This window comes from Camelus dromedarius, unplaced genomic scaffold (genome assembly GCF_036321535.1).
Source record: "Camelus dromedarius isolate mCamDro1 unplaced genomic scaffold, mCamDro1.pat HAP1_SCAFFOLD_45, whole genome shotgun sequence".
Taxonomy (NCBI): Eukaryota; Metazoa; Chordata; class Mammalia; order Artiodactyla; family Camelidae; genus Camelus; species Camelus dromedarius.
In genome coordinates this window covers 316,707-335,005 of record NW_026989855.1, presented here as the reverse complement: position 1 = coordinate 335,005, position 18,299 = coordinate 316,707, and the positions used below count along the sequence as shown (strand labels likewise).

At 35.2% G+C, this 18,299-nt stretch overlaps 1 protein-coding gene across 1 annotated transcript in view; it reads left to right on the top strand.

Moving 5' to 3' along the window:
* LOC135320962 (IQ domain-containing protein M-like) overlaps window positions 1-18,299 on the top strand; it is a 213,249-nt gene that overhangs the window by 21,462 nt on the left and 173,488 nt on the right. The window contains 1 exon segment of the mRNA XM_064484195.1: window positions 17,299-17,494. Within this exon segment, the coding sequence (XP_064340265.1) occupies window positions 17,299-17,494 (196 nt within the window).

Genomic DNA, 18,299 nt, shown 5'->3' with positions numbered 1-18,299 from the left:
AAAATCAACATTCTTTCAAGGACAGTAACACAATCCAGTCTCTACAGTGTACAATGCTTAGCTAGTACACAACAAATAAAATATTAAACAGGTTAAGAAACAGGAAAATTTGGGTTACAGCAAAGAAAAAGACATCCCAAATGTTGGAATTAGCTGACAAGGGCTCTAAAGCAGTTATTATAAATTTTCAAGAACTTAAGGAAAAATGTGTTTATAATAACAGAGGATCCCAGTGCATAAATGGAAACTATAAAGAAAATAATCAAATGAAAATTATGGAACTGAGAAATACAGTATCTGTTATGAAAATTTCATTGGATAGTTGAACAGCATATTGGAGAAGGCAATATAGAAGGTCAGTAAATGCATAGATCTGTAGAGACTAATCTGAAGGAGAGAAAACAATGATTGAGAGAAAAATGAGCAAAGACTGATTGACTTATAAATTAATATCAAGTGGCTTACCATATGTGAATTGGAGTCTCAGCAGAAGAGAAATAGAAAAAGGCAGAAAAAGTAGTTGAAGAAATAATGGCTGAAAATTTCCTAATTTAATGAAAAACAGCTTTATGTATCTAAAAAGATCATCACATCTAAGCAAGATAAATACAAGAAAACCTGCATGTAGAAATATCATAGTCAAAGAGCTGAGAATCAAAGGCAAAGAAAAACTTTCAAAATAGCCACGGGGGAAAAATATACATTGTACAGAGGGTTACAATTCTAAGAATTATGGATGTCTTCTTATTGGAAGTGATGCATACCAGGAAGCAATGAAATTATATTTTTAAAGTGCTAAAAAAATTATCAACTGATAATTCTATATCTAGTGAAAATATCTCATAATATTGGGGTTGAAAAAATAATTTTTCAGCTAAATTAAAGAAATGAGAATATATTGCCAGCTGATCAGCACTTCACAAATGTTATAAGAAGCTCTTCATGCTGAAAGAAGTGGCATCTGCTAGATATTTGAATCTATGAGACGAAATAAAGAAGTTTGAAAATAAAAAAAAATATGAAAATGAATATTTTTCTAATTATTTTAAAATTAAACATTTAAGGCAAAATCACAGCATTATTATGGTATTTATAAGTTAGGTATATGCAAAAATATATATGACAATAATAGCAAAAGTAATGGACTTCTACTTTTGCAAGTTTCTTTCATGTCATGAGTAGTGGCATTAATTCTAAGTAGTGTGAGAAGTTAAGAATGCAAAGTGTAATTCCTAGAGCAGCCACTACTACAAAAAGATAACCCTAAAAGATAATACAAAAAGTAAAATGGAATATCAAAAACTATATGGTTAACTCAAAAGAAAAGGGGAACATGTAGAGTGAATAAAAATAAATAGGGAAACTGTAGACTTAAACCCAACTGTACAAATATTTGTGTTACATATTCAGAATAAACATACAGATAAAGTAAGAGCTTGTCAGGCTGGATAAGAAAGCAAGAACCAACTCTATACTGTTTATAAGAGATGGATATAAAAAGACATTAATTAGAAATAAAAGGTTAGGAAAAGATAAACAATTAAAAAAGGTAGCCTAAGAATGCTAGAGTGGCTATGTTAACATCAAAGTAGACTTGACAGACTATTGCCAGAGATCAAAAGGACACTTCATAATTGTAAAAGGGTGAATTAATCAGAACTAGATAATAATCCTAAATATGTATGCCTTAATAATAGAGCTTTAATATAAATAAAACAAATTGACAGGATTAAAGAATAAAATGGACAACTCCATAATTATGAGTGGAAACTTTTTACATGCTTTTTTTAGTAATTAATAAGCAAAGTAGTAAAAAGAATAAATAACAATATAGCAGATTTGAACAAACTATCAACTAATTTGACCTAATTAACATTTATAGAAGACTACATCTAAGAACTGTAGAATATACATTCCTTTTAAGTGCACATGTAACACTCATTATAGAGATAAGAACAGAAAGCAATGAAATAGAAAACAGAGACAATTAAGCAAATTAACAAAGACAAAAGCTGGTTCTTTGAAAAGATTAAAAGAATTTGTAAGCTCCTATCAAAACTAAGAAAAAGAAGAGATAAAGTGAAAATTATTAATGTTTAAATTGAAAGAAGTGGAATCACTATATATTCTATAGACATTAAAAGGATGAGAATATATGAATAACTTAATGCCTACTGCATTGGTGGACAAATTCTTGAAAAAAGACAGTATACCAAAACTGACACAGAACAAATAGAAAAGCTGAATAACCTATGTCTATTAAAGAAATTGAACTTGTCATCAAAGACCTTCCCACAAAAATACTTGCTTTAAAGAAAAAAATACGTGTGTGTGTGTGTGTGTGTGTATGTGTGTGTGTGTATATATATATATATATATACACACACACACTATTTGATAGTGTTAGCTTATCTTTTTGAGTAGGTCCTTTTCCTGTAAACATTCTTTACCGGGTTAATTTGATTAGGAAGTTTTTTTTTTTTCCTAATAGGTGTTACTAAAATTAAAATTTATTCCAGCCCTTTCAATGATAAAAAAAAATTGTACAGTCTGAAAGATGAGTGTTTATTATAGTTATTTTCCTGGAGCCAACCAGCTAATCTGAATGCTAAATATTTTCCTGTACAGTCTACGATCTGTTGCAGGCATAAAGAGCTGTAGCAAAGTTTTGCAGGGATATCTAGCTAACTTCTGCAGGGATTATCTTAAGCATTTTAGAGGATGATGGCTGAAGGGAAGTTCAGAGAGCACTTGATTTAATTCTTTTAATTTCCAGTTGAGAAAATGAAAGATTTAAAAAGAGTAAGTGACTTCTTCAAGGTTTCAACATCACACAAAAAATAACTGTTACTAGAATACAACCCTCAATTACAGTATTCTTACTCAATCATGCTGCTTTTATGCCATTTCTATCTAAAAATTTACAACCTTTCTGATGATTACTTAAGAGAAGTAGACTGAAACTAATCATTTAGTAAATTCAGGAGTGGCTCTAATGATTAAAACATGTTACTAGATAGAATTCTGAAGAAAGAGAGAAAGTGAAACAAAGTGAAAGTAAAGTGATGCAGTGAGCTATATAAAACTATAAATATTTCACATACAGACACGTTTCATTGAAAATATTGAAGTGAAACAATATTAAGATTTTCTTGTTTATTTGAAATCTGGTACCATTTCTATCATAAAAATTCCATGAACTTTAGAATCCAAATGTGGGACCCTTCAAATCTTGTCTTAAAGCATTTTTTTTTGTTAGAAATTTCCCATGTATTTTCAACTAGAAGTTCCCTTAGAGTCTGCATGAGACAAAGTATATTATAACCTTCTATCAGTCATCAGTCAACTTCTGTAAGGTACTGGCTAATTTCTGAAGTATTTTTGCATTTAAAAGGTGAAAATGTGTCACGTATATATTACCATTGCCTGGGTACAGTAAATAGAAGAAAGTTTGTTTTATTTTTACCCTTCTTAGTTATAGAAAAAAATGAAGTAATTCATTTACACAAACCCACAAGCTTTGTGGGAACCCTCTACAGTTGGCAAATAGAACTGGTTTATGCACCCACTCAGCAGTATTTTTTAAGGAGGCAGTCACTTGGCTGTTAGAAGGTGGGGATGGGAAATTAAGCAAACTAAAAATGCTGTTGCTGCACTTGATTTGGAATTACTGCAAATCTGAGCACCTACTCCTATTCTTGGGAGGGAATGGAACCTGTTGCCTTATATGGAGAAAAAGTGGTAGATAAGGGAGAGAGAATTATTGTTGTCCTAATCTTCAATGATTATGAGCCTAAAAGGCAAATTTTCACATTTCTATGTTTTTTTGGTCCATCTTCCTGTTTTTTTTTTGTTGTTGTTGTTGTTTTGTTTTGTTTTGTTTTCCAACTGTGAAGTTCTCAAAATTTAGAAGGAGAAAAACAGATGAGATAGTATTGCTTAGGTCTATTTGCTGTGCAAATATGTATACCGAAGTACCTAAGATTTTTTGTTAGCAACATTATTAACCAGAGAGCTATAATGCTCAAATCCAGCACATTTAGGATAAATTTACAGGATTGCAGATTCCACACAATTGGTTTTATTTTGGGGTTCTTAAATATAAATTTGTGTATTTTTATGAGAGAGATAATCTTATTGTCTTGATTTTTCAATTCTGCTATAGATATTCATTTCATGTACAACCTTGCCCAACATTTAGAGAATCTAATTTTCATAGATGAACATTATAAAACTAAATTATTTGATATCTGAATGAAAGTTTCTCCTTCCTCAATATTTCAACTTAAATGATAAATTTTGAAATTGTTAGAACTCTTGTGTCAGAGGACTGTTAGAAATCTTTCAGGTGAAAATAAGGTTGACAAAGCCTAAAACCATTTTTTAAGGGAAAGGAAGGTTATGTTAAACTTTTCAAAGAGTGCCAAGCAATTTCATTTCCATTAGAATTGCCAAAGGGACATTTTTATGAGTTTTACTGTTTTTTTTTTAAAGTAAAGTGCTTTATTTAAGATTTCTAAACCAGAAAGAATTAAAGCCAGTTAGATGTAACTCTTAATTTTTAGTTTTTTTTAAAAAAAGTAATACATACAGGAGTTATAGTATGTATGTATATTTTTTACCCTGATAAAGGTAAAAGTGGATGATACTTTGCAGTGAAGTGGGATTTTGTCTTTTCCTAGCATCATCTTTTTAATCTCTTCATTAACTTCTTCATGCTTAACACATTTTCTCTTATTTGTCTAGTATCATTAGTATAAAACTATCAAGAGCAGTTTATATTATTAACTAAAAGGAAATAATGCATCAGCATGCAGAGTTCTTTCTCAGTATCTAAGCAAAACTTGTGAGCCAGAAGCTATATTGATTGTAGTCTGTTATACTATTAGGATGACATTGTGCTTTTATTTTCTGTGAGAAAGATTTTCTTTATGTCTTCCTTGAGGACCACTTCAATTTGTTTGGTGTCTCTAACTGTATTGCAAATAGTATCTCCTTTTCCCTTCAGGTAATCTATTGTATTCCATGAATAAAACACTTATCCTCCTTTGATGTCTTTCTGCAGAGAGCTGTTCATCCCTTGCAGAGTCACATGACTTTAGTGATAAATTTACCTTTTGTTGAATTTCTAAAGTACGTAATTGTTTTTAAAAATGACTAATTGATTTCCGATAAGAACAATCGATGGGTCTTTAATTCATAGAATTCATAGAGGAAAAACATTCTATTTTTGATTCATAATATTAAATTTGTACTTGTAAGAAGTTCGGAGGCTGGTCATCAGCCTTTCACCTTTTTAGTATTTAATTTGTTTCAATTCTGGATGTTAAAAACATTATTTAAATATAGCTTCTACGAAGTGTACCATTTTGGAAACCTTAAGTTCCTCTTTTTTTCATTCTTTAGAATTCCAAGCATCCAGATAGTTCATGGAAATATATAGATGAGGAATCATTGTATACTTCCTCCTTCCTAGTTTGTAGCATACTAGAGCTAAAAGGGTAGTAGTAACTGGAAATGACTCACTAACATGTTACTAAAAGGCAAAATTGTACTATCAATTTTAAATTTTCTCTTTTTTGATATAATGGAATATAGTGCATTTCCTGGTATATCTAAGTATGAAATTCACATTTCAGAGTCTGGAGGTTTATCTAGGTACTCTAATGTTTCCTTTATCTCTCTAGAATTACTGCATTTGTCTATCATTTTTTTCCTGTCATGGATTAAGTACTCTTATTTTAATCTCAAAACAATTTTATAGTTTGCTACCTAATACCTTTCTTTTAACCTTTTCTAAAATTTGTTACCTTCTAGTGTAATATTAGCTTGTTTATGGTTAGATACCTTCTGTGAACAGTTTTTTCTGAGTCAGTACCCAGCCTAAGCATTTTCTGAAAATAGAGTTATAGTAGATAATATTTTTCCAGTGATACTTCCCCTTGTGTCTTTTGTCTTTGGGGAATTATAGAATCTCAGAGTTGAAGGAACCTTGGAAATTTTCTACTGAAACCCTCTATCCAAAGGATGAATCTCCACATAACCTCTATTTGAAAACTCCAGAGATTAGTAATGCGTCTGTTGAAGTGGAATCCCACTTCATTCTAGAGAATGCTCAGATTTTTAGACAGTTCTCTATCCCCTTGAACTGATCCACATTGGTCCTAATTCTGTCTTCTTGAAGCCACTCTTTACCAATTTTCTTTTTTTTAGATGCTCCTCCCACCCCGTGTGTGTGTGTGTGTGTGTGTGTGTGTGTTTGTGTGTGTGTGTGTGTGTGTGTGTGTGTGTGTGTTTGCAACATTTTTGTTAGAATGCTAATTCAAATCAGCTCAAGCAAAATTGTGCTTAAATCTGTTTGCTCACGTAAGTGGAGATTCCAAGAGTCTGGAGTATTGGTGGGCGTCTTTCTTGGTATCTATTAACACCTCAGGCTCAACTGATTGAACAGACTCAAGTAATGTCTTCAGGATGTGTGCTCCTTTCATTCATTTTAAATCTCTGCTTGCCCCTGCTTGGCTTTAAAACCTCTTACTATAGACTTTTTTCTCCATGTGGTAAGGAAAATGGCTGCCTTCCAGCTATCTGTAATTGACTTACTTCCTGCTGTTACCAAAAGGAGTCTCTTCACACACACACACACACACACACACACACACACACACACAGATATTCTGGCTAACCTTCCAGCTTGGATAGCATGAGCAGCCCCATCGTGGAGAAGTCACATGAGTGGAGAGGGAGAAGTGCAATTCCACAAGGAAAAAGGAGGTGAAAACAGAGGAAAAGACCCAGTGCCCACCATACTCAAAAGTATCTTTCTTAAAGTATGATGCTTTAGAAAGAACACAGTATTTCAGATATAATTATATGAATACAGTTTACAATGAGACCAAACTGTAGACACTCTAGATTAACAGGAAGCCTTTGGGGGTCAGTTCCTTAAGGGCAATACTCATGTTGCTTTAAATTGTGGAAAACAAATAAAACGTCAAACACGCAAACCTTGAGGCTTTCTCAGATATTCTAATGCATCCCCATTCTGTTCTTTTTCGGTCCCTCCTTTCTCTTTATTTCTCTCCCTCCTTTTTCTTCCCTTCATCTATTATATATTGCCAAGCACACAAAGAAAATTAGTTGCTCTCATGGAATTCACAGTGTTGAAGGGTGGTAGACCCAGAGAATTAAGTTATGTAGTAACTGCAATGCTGGAAGAAAGGTACCTAACCATCCTCATGGGTCTGAGAGGAACTAATTGTATAACATGTGTATTAACCAATTGCAGAGCTACCAGTGAAACTATCACATTTCAGCATTAAAGTTAGCTCCTTACCATATTTGCCTCAAATAATTAGCTAACATGTTACCTTTTCAATAATCCTGCACTTGCCCTGACACTATTTAAAATTGTATCTTCCATACCTGCTAGCATACCCCAACTGCATTACCCCGCTTTATTTTTTTATCATAGCACACATTGTCTTCTAAGATACTCTATAATTAGCTTGTTTGATTATTGTGTTTCTCCCAATAGAATATAAGCTTAATGAGGACAGGGAGTTTTCTATGTTTTATTTACCAGTGACTCCTCAGTCCTAGAAGAGAATCATATACTAGGTGAATGAATGAATGAATGAATAAATGAATATACATTTAATGCATGAATTAAATGTTTGGATCTTTTCTCTGCCTTCTAATGAACTTCTTTTTCCCTTTCCAGGCATCTATAGTTTCTATTTCAGACTTTCTACTGCTTCCTATGTCTCTTCACTGGAATATCCCATAACCATGTCTCAAAATTGAAATAATTATGTGTTCTCTCTCCTGTGTCTTTTCTCCTGTATTCCCTCTCTTACCAGTAATGATACTATCCACTCTATCACCCAAAACTACTCAGTCAGCCTTTATTCTCTACCTTGTTTACAAAGATTTTATAAGAACCTTGAAATTTGCCTTCCTGAAATTCAGAAACATCATAAATCATTCCCTGGTATAGCAATCTAGTGAAAACAAAACAAAAACAATAATAAAACTAAATTAAAATAAAGGAAATGAATTCAGGATGGCACGACGTTCTTTTTGTATACATTCTGGCTCTTGGCACCACTGCTACTTTTCTTTAGTTCCTCACATACCATCCAACTGATAAACTGATACAATCTGAAGTTAAATTTACTGGCTCATACTTTGCAATTTTTTTACTCTTTCCTTTTAAGAAAATGAAGACATTTGCTATTCTCCAGAATTCTTACATGACATTCATCCTCCAGTTTCTCCAAGACAGCAGATCAACAGATGAATCTGGAAAATTATTTGCCTGAGCCTAGAAAATTTAACTAAGAGCAGCTTTAATTTTGTTTATGACATTTTTCCTTGGTTTGAGCTTCAGTTCTTTCTTATTAGTACTTGTTCTGTCCTTTTTAGTCTGATTTTTTTTTTTTTTGCCTCTTGAGCAAAATAGAAACAGTTGAGCTTGAGGTATTGTATTTCCATTAAAGTCCAGGTGGTGCTGATGCTGCTGGTCTCCAGACCACACTTTGAGTTTCATGCTGGAGGATACACTGGACTATGTCCAGTATTTCCCTCTATTCTCAGCTCTGTCAATTTCTAGGATGACGTAGTTGCTTTTTCCTAGGGTTGTCTAGCTAATAGAGAAAGCTGTGGTAAATCACCTTAATGATATCCTAGCACTATAATCTTGTGATAGCAAACTATCTGGGAAAATAGCTACCAGAGAACTGCATTTCCTGGGAAATGCTACCATTTCAAAACACACGGTTACCTCCAAGTCAGGTGTTATTATTTAGCTGCACCTTCAGTCTTCCCATCCCACCATCCTCAGGATTGTTTCTCAGTGCTGTCAGTAGAGAATAAAGATAGCTAAGTCTAGGTCAAATAAGTGAGTGCCTCAGTCATCAACTTTTTTCCTAATATCATTTTATGTTGCTTGGTGTGTCCTTTGTGCTGATCCTCCATCTTCCCCAACTTTCCTCGCTCATGACTATTTCCCTGGCCCTTAAAATGTCTACTTTACTCTGAATCTTCAGAAACTACTGGTCTCTTGCTTGACCACCGCCAAGAACTTTGAAACTTCCTCTTAGTTGTTAATTGTGGAATTTTGGTGTCTTCCTTCCATTACTTATCCTCTCATGCCGGGGACCTTCTCAAGAGGGCTTTGTACTCAAGCAGGAGCAGGTTGCACAATAGACGGCTAGCAGCCTGGAGCTCTGAATGTGTCCAGAGCCCAGCATGTCAGCACCCTCGGGTTGTCCTAATCTTACCTGACTGGGTGGGACAAAGCACTGCAGCAGCAAAGAGGACACAAGAGTAGCCAAGCACCCAGAGACAGGCTCTCTGGTAAAACTGAGTTAGTGCATATTGGCTTAGGTTCCTGGCAGAACTGGGGACTTGCACTCCCTTCCCTGGAATAGCGGTGACTTGGAGAGAGTTACTTCCTCTCTGTGCCTGGGATGTATCTAACTCCACCCATGTCTGCCGAAGGATGCAGCAGCAGGGAAAAAACTGACCACGTGGAATCAGCAACTGGGAAAAAGAATGGCTTGGCCTGATTCAAGGGGAAGGTCCTGTGTAGCTGTGATTCTGTCACCCAGGGGAGCACCTGAGGGTCCCTAATCTGTACATAAACTGTCTCTAGTAAACACAGGCACCCCTGTCTTAGGCAAAGGAGCAAGGAAGCCCTCTATCCTGTTTCTAATAACAAGCTCTGGGAAAGCTTGCAGAAAACCAAACTGACTATATCTTCTAGCTGTGTTTACATGACAAGAACCAGAGGACTTATCCACAAGAAACTGGTATAAGCTGGCTGAACTTGAAAACTGGGACAAAGATCTATCTACAGCTCATTGTCATCTCATTTTAACACTAAAATCCCCACCAGAGGGCACCATCTTGGTTCCATCCACTTGTGACCCAAACCCTAAAGGACCATAAAGGGGCAGAAAAGAGTCCTGGATCCCATTCCAGGAAATCATCTCCCACTTCCATGAGCCTAAGTGACACTGGTCTCCACCCTTTTAGCCCCTTTTCCTATAAGAAGCTTGTCCTCGCCTACACTCGGGGAGAAGGTGCTTTTAGAGCAAGAGCTCCTCCTCCTCCATTTGTTGGCCAATGAATAAAATTTCTGTCTGCTGCTGCAAAAAGTAATTTCACCTTATTGATATGAACAATAACTGAGGAGGGAAGGCAGCTAACGTATTGGTACCAATTCCTGTGTGGAAGCAGAAGGAAAATGTCTGAGGAGCAGCAAGCAGAATAACAGGAGGGAGAACACACAGTAACCCTGCACACAGAAGTAAAATGAGGATGCATGAATGTCTCAGGCAGGGAAAATCAGATTTTCTATCACTTTTTCATGGAAGTACTCATACAGAGGGAAAGTAGAGAGGCAGAACCCAGGGGAGGTAGGGATACAAAGTACCATTCCTCTCTAGGTTGCTGTGAAGACTGTCCACATTTCCTGCTTTTCTAATAGAGTTCAGCTTGCTTCCTGACCATCACTCTGTGTGTGTGCTTGCTTGAGGGTCTCCTGGACTCCAGGGAATGACAGTCCCTAAAACACATGTGTGGTTGGGGATGAAATACTGAGTATAATATCAGGAATTGTTTTTACAGTCACCTGAACTTTTGTGGGGGTTTCTCTCCTAACCTAAAGCCCTCTTCTAGGGAGAAGGAACCTGTGCACCGGTCTTCATTGTCTGCTCTTTTTGAGTAGACATGAGAGAGATGGATGGCAGTGGGTAGAGCCAGCTTTCCTCCATAACTGCCTCAAGTTTGGGCTGGGAGCAAAGGGCTATCCCAAGAGACATAAATTGATGTTTTGGGAGAAAGAGCAGACAACTCACTGTGTTCCCTATTCCATAGACAAGCTTGTGAAAATGGAGAACTGTGGTCACTGTGCCACAGTAAAATCAGCTCCCATTACACCTGTGGCATAAATGCCCAGGTCATTACAGACATCTTCAGGAGTAGTTTTCTTCAATGTCCTACAGATGAAACACGTAGGCACAATAAAAAGGAGTTTTAACTGTTTGTATTAAAGAGAATTCCCTGGAAGTGCACCATAATTACCTTGCCCATAAAGTCAGAGTCCATTAAGTTTGAACAAAACGTGTATTTCCTTTCTGCTTTTGCTTTTCTCTTGTGTGAAACGATAATTTCAGTTTAATTCATAATAAATAGTTCTCCTCCAGAATGTTTATACATAAGAGAAAGAATAATTGTGTTTTTTTAAACTGAATTTGGAATTTAAAAATTTCTTTCTTATTTTGAAGAAGAGCTGTTGGAAAATTCAAACCAAGCAGCAGCAGCAAAAACAAAATCCATCTTTCCAGAAATCTGACATAATGGGCTGAGAGATGTCTTCCTAGGAAAATCAGGTGGGGCAGGGAGCAGACATACTCCCAGCCCAGTGTAGCATTTGCATTTCTGGATGGGTACTAGTTAGAGCACTTTAGGTGATTGTTTAAGGCAAGTACCCTCAGAGGCTTCAAATAGAATATTAGCCTCCGCCCTTTAATATGATCTGGTTAAAGAGATTGCTGTGGAACTGGAGGCCTCCAAAAATAAGAGGTCTCTTGGCTGTTTTGGGTCAAGGCAGGCTAGCATTGTGAGGAATGATCAGAACACAAAAGAAGCATAGAGAAAGCCCAGAAGAAAACACATTCAGATATTTAAACTATTTAAAATTTTGTCTAAATTAAAGTGATTCTATCTTACATTTCAGGAGGATTGCATTTGATTTTTTAAAGTTTCAAGAACCCTGCTCTGATTTTTTAAGTGAACAGGTTTTGCTAGCATGAAGTACTAAACCCTTGGCAAGATTTGCAAATAAATAACATTGAGACAGTATTAATCATGGAAATGTATTATATCCCTGTTCATAAAAAACCTCTACCACCCATGCTGAATTTAATGCATTGTTTTTAAACTGAACAGACCTCATATAGGGCATTAAAGTAGGCCACAAACTTGTTTCACTCGTTAGCCAAGCTGCTTTCAGATCCAGCATTCAAAGCAGAAGGGCATCACATGTCTCCACTTCAAGGCTGCCCGTACAGGAAACGAAAGCCCTCGACACAGTTTGGTAGCAGAGGATCCAAATCAGAGTAAATTGTGTAAATTATAACCAAACTGCAAAGCATTTGGACAAAGCAGGCATGCTAGTCTAATCAGGCAAGCGACAGTATTTACTTTTCGATAGTGCAGGTTGGAAGAGGAATAAGGGAAGGGAGGCAGCATCACAAATCTCTTCTAATGTATTTCTGAACTTGGCAGCCTGAACTGGTTTTGCCACATATTTGCAGCTTAAAAAGTATTTGGCTTTTACAACAGCCAAAATAAGTATCCCTTAATCACTTTCAACCTGTGAACAGATGGGCAAAGAGTGCTTTTATAAATGGAGCATACAAAATACTTCAATATCAGCCAAAGCTAATTAGTAGCAATATCTGAACCAAACTCTAAAACTGACTTAGTGTTTAATACATATTATCATATAAGCATTAGCAGTTGAAAGGAAATTCCCTCTTCAAATGTTTGCCAAGCTCAGTGTCTAATGTTCAGACATGATGAACTTACTAATTAACTTATTGTCTCTTTTCTCACATGTAATCTTGCTTAATGATTTCTCCTCTCACTGAAAACTATTTGGTCTGATACCTTGATCATAGATTTGTCAGATCTCAAGTGAAAGAGGCAAATTCAGCTCTTCAGTTCTGGTCTTTCTCTTAAACTTTTTAGAGTGACTTTAGTAAAAGGTGGTTTGGGGAAAAAGAGGGTGGTCTCTTTATGGTGAAAACTGGTTTCATATCTAGCCTTTAATGACTGACATTTTTATCTTTATAAAGACTTTCTAAATGAGTTTTTTTAAAATTGAGATATAATTGACATATAACATCACATTTATTTCAAGTGTACAACATAATGATTAGATATTTGTATATATTGTGAAATGATCACAGAAAGTCCTATTAACATCCATCACTACACAGCTACAAATTTTTTTTCTTGTGATGAGAACTTTTAAGATCTACTTTCTTAGCAACTTTTAAATATGCAATACAGTGTTATTAACTATAGTCACCATGCTGTACACTGCATCCCCAGGACTTATTTATTTTATATCTGTAATATGTAACTTTTAGCCTAAAAGAGTTTTACAGAGACTCTTTAGTGGCTGAGAATCCATAAAATTAATAATTATCTCCATATCAGAACTGTAAAATCTATAAAAAATGATAATTATCTCCATATCAGAATGGTATTAAGACATTATGAAGGAAGGTAAATGTAAAAATTACATTTGGAGAAGTAAGCAAAAGATAGTTTCTACTGATTCTTTAATTCAGAGGAGGTTACTCTGCCTCCATGTATCAGACAGTCACAATATATTTCCTGCATCACACCTACATGCTGCTGATTCTTGTACCCTGCATGAAGTTGACCATTTATGTAATAGAGTCAGTATATGTGGTATGACTGTCTTTAATATCTCTGAAACAAACAAAAGAAAAAGAAAACCTGAAGCCATTCACTCAAATCAATCTAACCATTGAGGATTGGGGTTTGCCAGTGCCAACCTCTCTAAAGTCATGACATAATTTTGTCCTGTCTTGATTTTATCATACATAGTTCAAGATGGGCTTTGAATTCTGTGTTAATCACAACTTCGTGATCTTGGGACATCACCTAATTTCTCTCAGCATTAATTTATTAAATCAGACTAGAAACATTTATCCAATAAAATTATTTTGCAGATTAAAGCAGAAAGTGTGTTGGGAGTAAATGCTTAATAAAAGATTGCCACTATTACTGGTATTAATGGGTTTAGTTATTATAATTTTCATTTATATTATGCAATGTATATTTGTCTATTTCAAATTTAAACAAAATGGAAACCAAGAAGTAAACATTTTGCTTTATAACTAGTGTTGTTTCTTTACAACCTAATATTTAATCAGGGATTTGCATGGGTTTTATTGGAGGACTTAATGAATCAGAATCTATAGGGCAGTTCCTGAATAAGAGTTCTTTGAAAATATTTCTCAGAGGGTTCTCATGCCACCCTTGATTCACAGCCACTGTAGTGATAGTCACCAATAAAGTTTTGATTTCTATCTTTCTGTTCCTATTTACATACATCATTAAGAAAATAATGTTGCAATCCTATAATGCATATAATTTAATATCTCTTGATATAATTTCTCTTATTCTCTTGATACAAGTTTTTGAAATCATATTTTCTCAGGTTATTGTATAATCTTCATAAACATCACTTTTATGACCTCATAATAATTTATTGATTGGATATAGTACAATTTCCTTAGATACTTGTTTCTGAATTTCTCCCATCATAAAATGAAACTTTGATGGATATCCTTACACATACAGTTTTTTTTTTAAAGATTTCAGTTCTTTTGGAGATAAGTTCCAGAGAGAAATTACTTGTGTTTGTTTATCATGGAATAAAAGATGCCTTTCTTCCCCTGACTGAGATGTTAATGTGCATACTTGCTCATGATGGAGAAAAGACAAGTTGCCAGTTTGCTTTCTCAGCCTTACCTCGTGGTCAAGTTGCACTCATAAGGCATGGTTGTGTCCAAATAAGTTTGTTTAGCAACTTTTGGTTTAATATCATTAACTTGGTGCTTTATTGGGGCCAATTTCAATAACATAGATGACCTAAGAGGTGTTGGTTAAAACAAGAAGATGTCTATGTTGCATGGTTAGCAAAACTGGCAAAACTTGAGGCAAACCTCAGGTTTTTAAAACCTTTACCCCATAAAGCATTTGTCACGAGTGTCACTACTTGACAGCAATAATTTACCTCTGAAATAAAATCTTTTAAAAATCAATTAGACAATTACTGTGTTACCCTTTGGGTATAAACATAAATATGTATATCAGTAATTTATTGCTACAGTAACATCACAAAGTTTAGAGGTTGAAAACAACAACCTTTATTTTTCATGAGCCAGTTTTGATGATCTAGTCCAGACTCAGCTGATAACAACCTGGGCTCACTCAGGTGGATTCGTCTTGTCTCTTCTCATGTGGTCTCTCATCCTGTAGAGGCTTGCTGGATTGTTCTCAGAGATGGAGGATTCCATGAGCATGGAACTGTATGAGGCCTCTTGGGGTACATGCTAAGAACTGGTAAGGGGTCATGTGCACTTTTGAGTACATGAATAAGAACTCTGTGCCATTCAAGGCAACTTAGGAGACCAGCAGAGCTCCACTGACCACTGCTGGTGCTTCTACAGTGTACATCACACATCACCTTACAGTCAGTCACACGTATTCCTTTAAAACTTACTCACTCCTTATTTTTAGAACATGGCACTTTACCTATAAAGTTGGCTCATTTAGGTATTTCTAGAAGACTTCTCTTACTTTTCTGAGAGAAAGGAGGAAAAGTCATGAACTCAGAATCCTTTCTATTTCACAGTAGGTCTTGAAACTCAGGACAGGCCAGAATGAATCATTTCTATTTCATCCGCATTCCCAGTTAATCTCATACATGAAGACCTGTTTATAAAATTGTTATATTAACTGAGCAAAAAATACTTTTAGAAGGCACAGCTCCTTCTTTTCTAAGCTATTCAAAATAAATCTTAATTTAAACAAACGAAAAGAAAACTTTGCTTTGTTTTCTTTGCCTCTTCTGGTAGCTTTGTCTATCTAAATATTTCTTCACAGAACAAAATGTTATATTTTTGACTCATTAATCTACAAAAGTTTTCTCAAGAGAGAGAATGAGGGAAAGAACCAACCAAAGATGCAAAAGAACTATAGTTACAAGAACATCATACAAAGCTAACTTCCTTTATTTCACAAGCATGGAAAGGACATTTTTCATTTATATACACAAACACAAAGAAAAATAATAGCCTCAATTCTACCTCTTCAGCTAGAGGGCAAAGGTAAATATGGAGGACAGTTTTCTGTGTCTGAGTAAATCTCACTAGCCAGTAGTGGCTTCTTGGGAGTAGGAGGGTCTGGAAGTCAAAAAGGATCTCCAAGGAATACTTGTTATGAAAGTCTGTTGATCTGAAGCTGATCTTCATTGTAGTGGGTACAAAATTATCTCTTAAATGATTTTAGCTATTACTGGTATTCAAATGACATATGATACAGAGCATATCAGAAGTATCACAAGCTTCAAGACAAACTAACAGAAAAGACAAATGAAAAAGGTCCCCTGTCATCTACCATCTACCAGCCAACAGAGACTAGATGGCTGGGTCCAGTAGTCAAAATCAGGCTTCCGACATGGAAGAAAAATAACGGCTACGTACAAAACAGAATAGGACTCGACAAGAACCAGTTTAGTGCAAATATCAAAACAGACTCAGAGGAGAAAAAAATGCAGAAGCAGCGTCAGTGATATTCACTTGAAATCAAGAAAGTTGGGTCTGGGATTCAGAGGTCTTTTTAGGGTAAGACTCAGCTCCAGTGTGTGAAATGACCTAAGCATCTCAGTGGAACTTTAGATGTGAAAGATGCAGAAACAAAAGCAATTAAGAAGAAAAAAGCATGTTTGGATGCTAATTGTAAGAAAACTACACTTTGAACTTTGGAAGACTGGAAAACTTTGACTACCATATAAAATATACAACAGATATATAAAGGAAAAAAGCAGGCACAAGAGTACCAAGGTTACAGACAGTCTGTTCACATTAGGAAGTCTGCAGTTTTCTCACGTGGTTCTCATCACTGCGAGGGCATCCATATCAGTATTGTAGGACTAGTCATGATTTCCGGTATGATGCCTCCTTCCTGCTGTCTAGTAGTCCACGACCCTATCAATACACCACCATGCCTCGCAACTGAGAGCATTTGGAAAATAAAATTACTTTTCAGATGATATTTGGTAAGCAGAGTATCAGTGCCAAATAATTCTGAAGCAGTCTTTAGTTTAAAATAGCTTCTGGGACGAGAAAGTTATGTTTACTAATGTGCCCTGTCATATGAAAATTATTTTGTTCCTTAGATACTGTATCTCTCATTTGTATAGCTGTGGGTGAATTTTGACAACTTTACCTACTTTTGGATTTCCTTTCTTCAGAAGGTTAATTTGATACATATTATACAGATTCTGGCATATTCAACCTTCTTTGGAGAATCCTACTGACATGTTCAGGTTATATATGTATATGAATTATATGTGCTAATTACAGTGTATTTCCTACTTCAATATATTCATTATCAAAACGAATTTAAGACTTCAGGAATGTTTATTTTCCTTATTAACAATGAAGTTTTATGTTTTATTTTTAGTGTAAAACCGATTCCAAGTAAAAGTGATAAATTTGGCAATAAAGTTAAAAGAATTGGACCACACATAGAAATCTTCCAAGTGTTCTGGGGAAGGAAAAAATTAATAACCAAAAACATAGTTAAAATGATCACCGTCATACAGGCGCTTATCAGAGGGTGGCTTGAACGCAGAAGATTCCAAAGAATAATGACCAAGGTAAAGCATATCTGGAATGTTATAATGTGTTTAAAACTTGTTTTTCCTTCCAGTTTTATTGAAGTGTAATTGACGTGCAGCACTGTATAAGTTTAAAGTGTACAGCGTAATGATTTGACTTACATACGTCATGGAATGATGACCACAGTAAGTTTAGTGAATATCCATCATCTCCTATACATAGAAAAGTAAGAAATGGAAAAAAAAATTTCCTTGTGATGCAAACTCTTAGGTTTTACTCTCCTTACAACTTGCATGTATAATGTACAGCAGTGTTAACTATATTTATCATGTTGTACATTAGATCCCTAGTACTTACTTATCTTGTAACTGGAAGTTTGTACTTTTTGACTGCTTTCATCCAATTTCCCCTTCTCCTACTTGTCTTTGGTAGCTGCAAATCTGATCTTATTGAGTCTGTTTGTTTTTGAAGTATACTTGATCCACAAGTATAGTTTCTGTTACACAACATTGGGGTCTGATTTTATGTACATTTCAAAATGATCACAACAAATCTAGTTAGCATTTGTCACCATACAATGATACATGCCTAATCATTGACTATATTCCACACACTGTACATTTCATACCCATGACTCTCATATTTTACAACTGGAAGTTTGTTCTTCTTAATCTTTGTCACCTGTTTCTGTCTTTCCCACCCACTCCTCTGGCAAAAACCTGTTTGCATTCATGGCTCTGTTTCTGTTTCATTATGTCTGTTCATTTGTTTTGCTTTGTATATTCCACATGTAGGTGAAATCATACAGCATTTGTCTTTCTCTGTCTGTCTGATTTCACTTAG